The 12,340-nt window shown below is 42.7% G+C and overlaps 1 protein-coding gene across 1 annotated transcript; it reads right to left on the minus strand.

Moving 5' to 3' along the window:
* Nucleotides 1–5,797: 5,797 nt before the first annotated feature.
* uts2r3 (urotensin-2 receptor 3) lies at nt 5,798–6,937 on the minus strand. Its single transcript, XM_075466684.1, has one exon. The coding sequence runs from the start codon at nt 6,935–6,937 to the stop codon at nt 5,798–5,800; it is 1,140 nt and encodes a 379-aa protein (XP_075322799.1).
* Nucleotides 6,938–12,340: the final 5,403 nt, after the last annotated feature.

Raw genomic sequence — 12,340 nt, forward strand, 5'->3', positions numbered from 1 at the left:
ACACCTTACTGAGAGACTTTATGCGGGTTTTTCCCTTTACCCTTGATGAGTGATTTTGTTTAAAATCCCGACGTGTTCGTTATCCCACGCGGAGACTTTTTGCTCAGAGCTGAGCGGTGTAGGAAAGCTTCACGACGCTCTTCGGCTTTGACCACCCTGTACGAACAAACCGTGGGGTTCACGGGAGTGCGGTGTCAGAGGTCAGCAGATCCTGGACGCCTGCGTTGACAGGGATGAATATTTACGGGAGGTTTGCTAGGGAGAGGAAAAGCACAGAGAAACGCTGCAACTCACGGGGAGGGAGATGGAGCAAGAAGGGCAGACTGTAGTCGGAGCCCAAGTGTGAACCGTAATGTGTATGTTGGTTGATGTAACCTCCGGCCTCCGAGGCACGCAAACCCGGGTCTCGCCTGATCCTGGCGGCTGACACCGAGATGTGAGATCAGGGGATGTGATGGGAGGAGGGCGCCACTCGGTGGGGTTGCCAGGGGTCGAACAAAGAGACACTGTCAGAACCTGGGTTTCAGTGTTTGCTGTCAAACCAGCAATTACAAGCAGCTTTTTTATAATGTGGGTTTTTGTATCGTATGTGCGGCTTCGTAAACTTGGAAAAAGAGTGTTTGATTTCAGCTGCTGTGATGCTGAAAGCTGGATGTTTTTAAAAGTCCGTGATGGCGATGATTGTTCCCAGACCTTTGAGACCTAAATCTCGAGGTGAGAGCATGCAGAGGAATGAAAGTGTAGGCAGAGAGTGCAAAGGGGACAAGAAGTGATTGAGAGAAGGAAAACAGATGGGAAGATTGAATTTTAGAGGAGGGAAGGCAGAGTGCGGGGGGAATCTTTTTTGTGTATGTGTAGAGAGAATGGGAGCCTCTTATACACCTCACAGCGTGAATTTGGCCCGGGCTGTGGCCTCGTCTCGTCTACACAGCGGGGTGCTTTCCTGAGCGGGCTGCCCAGGGGAGGGGCACCTGCAGCAGCCCCAAACACTGGTCAGGAGGACAGCCTGATGGGCGGAGTGAGGGGGGGCCAGGATGGAAAGATGGTTGGTGGTTCCAGGAAACTGACATGTGCTGGAGTTATGAAATCCTCAGGTAGAACACAGCGACGCTCACTAAAGAAAATATTTGCCCTTGCGTTTCCCTGTGGCCTTGAGAGGAAGACACTGCCTTGTAATCTCAGGATGAAATCAAAAGCTTCTGTTCCAGGGGAGGACGAAAGTTATCATTGGAGCAAGTCAGCTGGTGCTGGCAAACACCAACCAAAAACAACACAAAGTTTATAGATCGGCCGGCCTGCCAACTGAGACAATATTTTCCATCCATTTTGTTGGGTTGACCAAACACCATGTATTTGAAGTTTATCAAACACTCAGTCATCCCTGCAGACCTGAGGGAGGACTCAATCATCTGATTTATGGAGTTTTAGAATACATAGACACCCAAAACCTCTCCACTATGCCGACTCAGAAAATCCAACAACACACCCTCGCTGCACTTTAATATCCACGTTGCTGCTAAGTGTGGTTTTTGGATAAGTTTCACCTTTACATAAGATACACCCTCAATCTTCTGTCATTTTGGTATGGCCCAGGGCTCCAAAAAAAATCACTCAGTCTCATATGAAGGCGCTTGATTTCAAAAGTAGCTGGCTCTTTGTCTGCAAGGAATTCCATTTAAATGGACAAATGTGCTGTGTGAGTCTCAGCTGTCTGGGAAAGGTGGATGGATATTGCATTAACTTCACAACAGAAGCGCCCCCTGTGGTGTGCCTGCACATGGATGTGGCTAATAACTGCAGTGGGAACGTTATGCTCAGAGGTAACCGAGCCAAGTAAATGGAAACACATGGCAGGTAGCATGGACTAGAGGGGTTATGATATCGCAGTGCAAAGAAGCGCACGAGCTGTTTTGACGAATGCTTTTAGTACGAGTCTCCTCAACCTGTCACCGCTTCGTGGCTTCTCGTGCAGCCCTGAGGTTTTCTGCTCCTCGTTTAATGTTCTTACAGTCCATGTATGCACCTAATGTGTAAAGTAAATATACTCAAGCCTAAAGTTAACACAATTAAAGGTTTCACTTTACATTTTAAGAGGAAATCACCTAAATGATCCAGTACCTGGGGATTCCATAATCTGGAGGTTATTGAATGTCTAGTCAAAACACAGTTAACCACAGTTATTAGATCTCAATGGTCCCTCTGTGTGATTTGAAGGGAGTAAGAAAAACACCATCAAAATATGGAATCACCGCTCTCGGAGGGTGCTCATTCAGCTGTTTTATTGTGCAGGAAAAGATGTCACAGATATGACACAAAAGCACTGAATTTAACAGACAAACCTTATGACTCTGTAAAGCATGCCTCAGAAATACAATAAAACTCTGTAATTGATTCATGTTTTTTTTTTCTTTAGATCAGGAGGGAAAAAAGCGTTAAGGATGCACTGAAACTGAAAAAAAGGTAAAATAAATCTGAGTGCTTTGTTGCACTTTGTTGTTGGTTTTTTTCTGACTGCTTGAATTCTTTGTGGCAAATGAAAAATGAAATATTCTTCATCAGTCAGGTTCCAACTTTTCTTTTGTAAAGAAGCCGACAGATCAGCTTTGTAGGATGAAGTCATGTCATTGACCTTTTTTTTTCTTTTTTACGGTTTCCTCTATAAAGTTTCAATCAGACTGAAATATTTCAAACCCTCTTTGCTCTGTGGCAAGATGCATCATCGTCCTGAAAAACGATCTCAGCATCATCAAACATTCTTTCGAAGTGACCAAAATTTTAACATCCACGTGTACGTTTGAATTTCCCCCATTGGGGGATGAATAAAGTATTTTTCTATTCTATTTCTATTCTATTCTACATTTACTGTAGAAATAACGACTGCCATCTTCCCTGTTTTTTTTTACCTGACATTAACACCATATCATCAAGGATTGTGGAAATTCCTTTTTTTCACTGTTACTTATCTGTTCCACTGGACCTGCACCAAACAAAGTCCCAGCATCATCTCCCCGTCAGTGCAGATTGGTGATTCATCACTGAACATCGCTTTTATCCAATCAGTCCATGACTGCTCCTCTTTAGCCCATCTTGACCTTGTTTTTTTCTCTTTAGCTTATTAGTGATGGAGTACGTTCCTTCGGCCCCATTTCCCTCAGCTGCTTTTTCACATTTAGGTCACAAACACTGACTTCTGTTTTTTGCCTTTTGTTCTTCATTTCTTTTGTTGATTACTTTATATATTTTCACTTTATTGGTGAGGGTTTTTGTCCTTGGTATGTTTCACTTTTACAACCATCCCATTTTGTTTGTACTTGATTCAAATTTTTAACACAGCTGACTGAGAACAACCAACATCTTTTGCCACACTCTGCATCGAACTACCCTCTTGAAGGAGTTGTATAATCCTTTCCGTTGTTTCCAGTGACTGCTCCCTTATTGTTTGCTGCCAATCAGCTCATCGAGCCCGGCAAGAACTCCCTTTAAATTGCAGACACATTTGCGTATTCTTATGCAGGCATGTGTTTTATAAACGCTAATCACAAAGCGATTTCATCATTTTTTCCTCTATTTGATTTTTTTTTTTTTAATTTATTTATTTATGGGCTTTTTATGCCTTTATTGTATTGGACAGTGGAGAGAGACAGGAAGCAGAGAGAGGGGGAATAACACGCAGCAAAGAGCCGTCCGATGCGGGATTCGAACCGGGGCCAGCTGCAGCGAGGACTATAGCCTCTGTGCATGGGGCGTCTGCTGTACCCACTACGCCACAGACCGTCCCTCCTTGATTTATTTTTATTCATTTTTTCATTTCTTGAGGTTCCCTTCCTGCCACCCTCTTTCTAAAGTGAACAGTACTGCTGCGTTTTATGTCTAGATTTGAATATAATCTTTGTGGTCTTGTGCATTTGTACATTGTGCAGTTTTCTGGCTTTGCATCAGTGCATTTGATTAGTTGTTTTAGATGCTGCCTCAGATTTCCTCCAGGTTTCTTAATTGATTTGTATTTTCATAAGGAGCTGTGTCATCTTTTAGGGAGAGTTCACCTTTAGCCGCACAGATGCAAACACGTCGTCATTTTTGGTGAGTGTAACCAACGTGAAAGGATTTAAATCAAGACAAACGACACCTGCTGTGTCAGCCTGAATCATTGATGTTTACACTTAGATTTCTGCTTAATGTGACTAATTGGTTACACCAAACTCGGTAACACTGTGGTGTATTAATTTGTTACTTTTGTCTGTATTTTGGTCGGCTTTCCACATGTTTCACAGTTTTTCTGAGCCCATTGTGACTCCCTCAATCTTCTTAGGGTAATGCAGTGCAGTGCAAGGCGGAGAGGTTGCGAATAATTCCCCACCAGCCTTCAACCAGGGAATGTGTAATAAATGTCTTAAACCCTTTGGCCTCGACTCCAAGACACCACCCGTCCAAAAAGCACTGTTTCTGCCCATGCTCACGTAACCCCAACCCATTTGTCCCATCATCCCATCCCCATCCTAACTCCTCTCTCTCAAACAACAATATTTGCTCATCTGCGTCAAAGAGCAGCAGGGTTTGCAATACAGTACAGTGCAGCCTTTGAGTCAGACAGACAGACACGGGTCTTTGTAAATGGGGAAGATCCTCCTGAGTCCCTGACATGCTGACACAGACACACAAACAAAGGTATGACTCCATCTCAAAGATTTCTGCTCGGCACCAAAGTCTTTTGGAAAAAGTTTTTTTTTTCCTTCACTTCTGCACTTTTTTTTTCCCCCATGTATGACAGATGCCGTCGTAAGTGTCAGTTAAATGGTGTATTATTTGTTACAGACACATCAGAACAATCAATTCTGTCCTTAAAGATCAGATGACACAATTAATGACAGAGACACTCTTTATTCAAGACTATATTTTATACAATATTATAAACCCCAGTTACACTCATCACCAGTTAAGGCCATGCAAAGCACTGCATGATTCAAACAATAAGTAGATTTTCAAACCCAACATGCAGTTCAAGATTATAGCAAAGTCCTTTTTTTTTTATTTAGATATGTCAAGGTTCAGGAGAAGAAAACAAAAAGCTTGTGGACACACTTAAACATAATTTATCGTATCAACAAACAACGTCTCAGAAAAATGTTCCATCGAGGTCCCGGCCAGACAAAAACCAGTTGTTCAAAAACTAGCATTTTCTTTGAGAGTTTTCTGAAAACAAGCAAAAGTGTGTCAGGGTTTGTCCTGGAAAATGCTTATGCGTGCACAATGTGTGGCATAAAGTCTGTTCTCTTTATGTTACTGCAGTCTGTTTACTAAATAAACCTGCCATCTCTATTCTTAGGTTAAATGACTTCACAGATGTGATTTATATGACGGTGACAATGTATAACTTACCCGTTGTTACAGAAGCGATATTATTAAAATACTTTCAAACCAAAGTATGCAAACTTTATTGCTATTCAATTATTTGGTATAATTAATCATCAAAGTTTGGAATATTTTGCATTGGCCTTCATTAAGAAAGAAATCTTACAGAGATTGTCATTTTAAGCTGGTAAACTCAAATATATTTCAGTATTAATCTCCTTAAAGGAAATATTGTCCTCTTACAAAGCATTTATCCAAAGTGCTACCATTTGTTCAGTATTCTTACACTTCCTCAGGTTGCAGACTGAGGCTAAGTCAGCGGTCTTTGATGCCTTGTTTGGAACTCATAATGCATTCCTGCACCTTATCACACACGCGTGTGTCGTGTGAAAGGCTCTTACATGTGCAAACTCACATTATTGTCTCTACTGTTGGAGAGGAAAAGACACTACTGCAGTGGACTGCTCTTGCGGCAGAGCTGATTTGCTGATGTCAGCGCCTGCCGGTTGCGTTTCCGTTTACCAGTCAATAGTGTGTAGAAGAACGGATTCACGCAAGAGTTTCCATAAGTTAGCCCTGTGAGGATACGATTCACTGTCACCTGTGTGCCCACCGGTACTGTCTGCAGCATGTCGGGTTGGTAGAGGGGTAGCAGCTGCCAGATCCAGAAAGGGAGGAAGCAAGCCCAAAAGGCCAGGACAATACCCAGGATGAGGAGCAGGACCTTGGGCCTGGGTGCACGAGGAGAACAAGCAGAGTTGTTCCCAGTGGCCCAGGCAGGCCGGGTCTGTGACACCCAGTAAAGCCGTCCGAGAGTGGCGTAAAGTGCCCCAATGGCCAGCCCGGGGCCGAGAATGCTGGTGCAGAACAGTACACTAAGATAGGCCTTGGAGCTTTGCTCATCCCATGCCGGGACACACAGCTGGCCCTCATGATTCTCCCCATCCTCGAGGTGCAGGGTAATCATCATAGGCAGGCTGAGAGCCACCGCCAGCCCCCATGCCAGGCCCACCCGCAACAGGCTGGAGGAGTTGGAGGAGGAGGTCTGCAGGGGGTGGGCTACAGCACGGTAACGGTCTAGACTCATGGCGGTGAGAGTGAAGATGGAGGCATGCATGGTGAGGAGGTCCAGGCTCAGAAGGAGTCGGCAACCGAGCTCCCCAAAAGCCCATCCGGATGCCAGGCTGTCGTACACGATGAAGGGAGCAGTGAAAAGGTAGAGCAGGTCAGCGAGAGCAAGACTCAGCACCTGGAGGTGAAGAGAGGAGGAGGAGGGAGAGGAGGTAGGGGAGGAGGTGGGGGAGGTAGAGTTGGCAAGGCAGGATGGTACAGGTATTTTTGTTAGGCAACAGGCTGGTCCTGCTCCACGTCTTCTTCTACCTCTGCTGCGCCTCAGAAGGAGGCCCAAAGTATAAAGGTTCCCTGTGATGCCCAGCAGGGAGAGGAGCGAGAGGAGCGAGCAGAAGAGAGCTGTGGATGCCAGGCTGGGGGATGGAGAGATGGAGGGAGAGGAGGATGGTACTGAGAAATTAGGGATAATAGGGAAGGTGTATGGAGAGGGTGGAGGCAAAGAACCTGAGAAGTCCATGATGAAACGTTAAATGGTTTGTAGATCAGAGGGATGACTGGCAGTAATGTCTGACTATTTAAAATGTTGGAATTAGGATGCAGAGGGGATAAAGATGGGGTAAAGTGAGTCAAAAGGTAGAAAGAGATGGAGAGGAAAACATAATATGTGTTAGTTTTCTGTCACTACTTTCCCTTTTTTTCTGGATTCAGGAGATTTGATTTGACACACACGAAGAACAACATACCTTCAAATCTTATTTGTATATCTGAGGGTGCTGCAAAGTGATTTATGTGCATTTAAATCGTGACAGCATATAAAGTAAATAAAGTCACATAAACATGTTTAAATGAAAATGTCAGCTAAACAAGGATGGTTTATGTTTCAGCAGAAACCTGCTCTTATTGGCACAGCCATCACAGTTTTATAGTTTCACATGAAGCCCAGCGACGCTGTTTTGGTTTCAGTAAAAATAATTGAATTTTCGAAGTGGGGGGGCTAAATGAAGACTGTAAATCTCACCCAAAACCTCCTTCTTCGGGTCAACAGTTGGGCAACAATTAAGTCAAGTAGAAATGAGGGGGAAAATGAAGAACATCAGAGCAGACATGTCTTTGAAGTTGGATCGAGCAAGGCGGTTATAAATTGCCAAGTTTTTTGTTTAAATATCTTGTGCGTGCCATGTGCGCTTTGCGCACTGGTGGTTTGGATGTGGACCGATGCATGGAAATCTGCCGACTCATAACGCGACAGAACTTAAGTTTGGCGCTATGTTCTTGGAAAAAGTAACGTTTCGGCCTTTTACTTGTTTTGCGAGACGAGCTTAATGTGTTTCCCTCAGAATTGATGATTTACTGGACAAGTATAATCTGAAGCGGCATCAAAGGAGAGGCTGGCTGTGACCCAGGCGGCGCCGGGGTTAAGGGCTACTGTTGAACTCTGGAGCAGCCGTTCCCCCGCCGTGCTCCGTGCACACCTAGGCTCCTTTAACCCCCAACAATATTGATCACAGGGCAACATTTAAGCAGTTTTATATTAAATTTCCTTTTAAACTGCATGCATTTAAGCAGTACATGCATTTGTGAAACTTAAACGTTTCACAAATGCATGTAAGAACAAGCTGTCATCTTTTCCGTACAGCCCCTAAACTTTAGAAGTATGCACTCTAATTGCTTCGATAAGTGAGATTTCCCCCTGTTATAAAGTACCCAAATATTAAATCAGCGGCTGAGATCACAACTAGATTCGTCCTGTAAAGAAAAAGCTATTATTGCGTATTAAGGCCCGCGTTCGGCCTGCAGTGCTTAAGTAATTTATATTTATAAGTCTGGTCTCGTGTAAGTATCAGTTAATGATTGGGCATATTTTTTAAAACTTACTTTAAAACAGTTTAATCCCAGATGCTAAAAAAAATATTCCTTGGAGTTGTTGGATGAAAAAAGTCAGTTCCCATTTTGAAGCCTCGCTCTCCTCATGTGTTGTCTCTAAATCTTCCTGACCTCTTCGCCTGCCGCAGGAGGAGGTGATTATCAGAAGTTAGATGGGGAAAGTCTTCATTAGAAGGCTGTGATCTGATCTCTGCCGTCTGTCTTGTTGAGCCCTCAGTGCAGCTCTGTGTCCTCAGCTCAGTCACTGATGGGTGTGAGTCCACCCGAGGAGTGTGAGTGAGATGCAAAAGGGGTGGGATGGGACGCAGAAGGAGGGGGGCTCATCCTGTAGAACGAATAGCGATATGTGCCCGGCCTGATCTAGGACCAGAGAGCCCCCACAGCGTGAATTAAATGTGTTTTTTTGTTTTTTTGTTTTTTTTTTTGTTTTTTTTTATATGTCTTAAAAGCCTAACATCCATAGAATTTATAGCATTGAATTCTCTGATCATAGACTTCCTTCTCCAACAATTAATTGAGGCAAGGACGTTCTTTGCAGCTTATTCAGCCTGTGGTTTAAATCTGTTTGAAAAGTTTTGGCAGGTTTCATCCTAAATATTTCTGGTAATTACAGTTTGCTCATTTCATTTTCTCTGAATCATGACCAAGAAAGCATTCTGAGTAAGCCAGCTCACAGCAGTGCTTGGTAACGGTGTAAGAATTTAAAACACAGAAAATGTTAATATTAGTGTCTGTTTTAAATACTTTATAGCCACATTTAGGAGGATTAACCATATGTTTGATCATAGTTTGATGACTTTATAATGGTTTATGGGCCAAGCATAAATCTCACTTGGAACCCATTGCAAGAATTTTCCATGAAAGCTGACAATCTGACCGTAAATGGTGTCATAATATCATATTTTGGCAAATAATCACATGCTGTATAAGCCAAAGGTATGGCAGCTGCATTAGATTTTGAGAGCTACCAATTTATTGCGGCTGATTTATGGAACCTAGATGGTTTATAAAATAAAAGGGAACACATTTATTCAATATAACACTACTGATTCACTTTATTAGGGTGGCTTATTTAAAAAGCAAAAAAAAAAAAAACACTGAGAGGAAAACTGTAGAATACTAACTGAAAACAACACAATGAATTTCATGTCCACACAATAACCAAAAAGTGAGCATTACATGATAATTCCTCTTGAATCAGTGAGTTTATTTCACAGATGAAGACTATCCATTGCTCTCTTAGACTTTAGATCTGTTCATCTTTCCACATTCGCTAAAATCCTTAAACACAAAGAGAACGCGTTGAACAACGTATTTTGGATTTGTGGCTTGGGGAGTCTGTGAAAGAGCAGAAGAGAGTCAATCAGAAGTGTCAAATGATCTTTGCCATGGGTCTTTTTGACAGTAGATCTGAGTTTTTTCCTTGGCACCAGGAAAATGTCATCGCACTACATACAAAACTGACTCTGCCAGTAAGACTGAAGCTAAAATTGAGTTTTGCCTCTCTGTGGGAAGGGCAGAGAGACGGACCAACTGAGCCAGCGTATCACTTGCTGTCATCTCGTGACGCACTGCAATAACTAATACACTTCAACTCTGACCCAATGTCAATACCGCAACAGCTCGTGTTCAAACACAGGGCATCTCACGGCCCCACGAGGGATTTATATGGTGATCTGGTGTTTAAGCTGTAGAGGAAATTAATTATCCAGTATACTCGCCTGTATCAACATTTTTCCATGTCAGAGCAAAGTTTAACTGGTCGACACTCTGACAACATCACCGAATAAACGGGCCTTTCAGCAGTTATCAAAAGCAACTCACAGTTGCCCGCTATCTGCCGAGTTGTTTTTGGCTCGTCAGTTGTCGAACCCACAGCTGTGGTTTACCAGCTTCAAGAGGCTGAGCAACTTGGAAATGATTTAGTTGTGACTACAGCCTGTAAAATGTGTAGGCTGTGCGCCTTGTGTCGGCGGTGGGGGGAAGTTCACGTGGGCTGCTTCATACATGTGCTGGTGTACATAAGATGGACAGAAACAGGCTGTAAAGACTAAAGAGGGATGGGAGGGTAGGGGGGACATACCTATCCCCACGGGGTGTGAGGAATTTGAACAAATACCTGGCACGGGCATGCCAAAATAGGGGAGAGGGGGGAGAGGGGGGAGAGGGCTGTGGAAGTATGAGAAGCCCAGGCTCACTCATACATGAAGATGAGCAGGTATGAAAGCTCATCGGATGGAAAAGCAGGAGGAGCAGGAGGAGGAGTGCCAACGAGACAAGACACTTATTGTGAAGTGACATTAGATATCAAATTGGAAAGAAGGTGGAAAAAAGAGGGGAGACGAGTAAGAATTTTGAAACCAGACATTTTTTAACTATTATTCTTAAACTTAAACATGCAAACATGGAACAAAAAAAAAAGGAGTGGGGGAAGGACAGGGTCTGAGCTCTGTGCTGTTTATTTGTATTTGTCAGAGCACATCAATCTCAGCCCAGTGGAGACACCCCATATAATTTCTAATTAAATTTACCTGAGCTATGGGTTTTGTTCTATCGCTTTGACCTCAACTGGATGTGTTTCGTCCGGTTAATTAGCCTGCATCCATCTTGTATGCAAATATCGAAGGTCTGAAGATGAGAGACAGAAAAAGAGACTGCTGCACTGCTTCGCTTTCCTGTGCTGTCGTTGGAAATGAGGCGTTCAGACTGACGGATGGGACTGGGATATGTCCTTTGATTATTATTGTCAGCACTGTAAACTATATTTTAATCTTTCAAACAAAACTTGTGATACTTTTCTTCATATTTTAGGTACAAATTATTTTGTTTTTGGGTAATAGCCACTAAAAATTAGTCTTTCTTCTAACATTTTATAAATGAAATAATTTGTTTGTTTAGAGCATTTGTTTTTTAAGGAATTCTTATATTACTGTATACTGTATTTACAAACTTATTATTTCTGTATACTGTATGTCACACACTCCCTAAATTACATCATGATTACATCATTGAATGCAGTACTCTGAAGACTATTCATTGCAGTAAACTGACATATGTCCTTCTTGTAATTGCGTACTTGTCACATAGAAACATATTCGACCATTACAGTCCTCTGTTTCAGGATATCATTAGATCGAATGAGTCCCTGAGTTATCCCTGTGCTGCTTGGAGTTCACGTGAGACTGAGTGTGTAAAAACAAAATGGAGCTTGAGATCCCGCTCCATCTTCATTATTCTATGTCTACATTTATTTCGGCTGCGCACACCAAAATCCAATCAGCAGGCAGTCACAACATGACAAATACCCCACATGTAAACTCTTAACAGCTCCCTAACCTTTTCCTGGCTGTCCTTGCTTTCCTCATTCATTTCATTAATTAGCTTAACTGTTTCTGAGCAGACTGACTGACAAATTGCCTGCTGGTTGGTTGACCGTCCTCAGTATCGTAACCTTGATTAAATGGGCGGACATTTTTTTGTGCGTGACAAATGTTTGTTGGAGCGGGCTGATTCACAACTTGTGATGAGTTATTGATCCCCGCGAGCCCCCACCCTCGCCTGTGTGCGTTTGCAGTTACACATCAAATTTCTCCTGTTGCCTCCATACCGAGCCAAGAGTTTGTCCTGTGTGAGAGCGCCCTCAGCGTGGGTGTGTGCCCAGATCAGCCTGCTTTGTAGCATTTAGCAAAGCTTTTACCTGGCTCAGTCTGCCTTTGGTTTAAAATGTCAGAATCACTTGATTGTTAAAGTTATCTTAAATGACAGAGCCTAACAGAAAATCTGCTTTTGTGATACCTGACACAAATATTCTCAAAATTGAAAGAAAAACGGTTTCCACCTTGTCTACTTTTTTCATAGGATGGTTCATTCAGTTTGAATAATTTAATTCAACAACACTTTATTAATCCCGAAAGGAAACTTTATAAATGCTATAAATAAATACAGTGAATAGAATAGAATTAGTTTTTTTACTGTTAATTGAACAAAACCTAACCTTCTGATACACAACTGTGGGTTCAGGAAACATGTAGCCACT

This window comes from Odontesthes bonariensis, chromosome 5, assembly GCF_027942865.1.
Source record: "Odontesthes bonariensis isolate fOdoBon6 chromosome 5, fOdoBon6.hap1, whole genome shotgun sequence".
Taxonomy (NCBI): Eukaryota; Metazoa; Chordata; class Actinopteri; order Atheriniformes; family Atherinopsidae; genus Odontesthes; species Odontesthes bonariensis.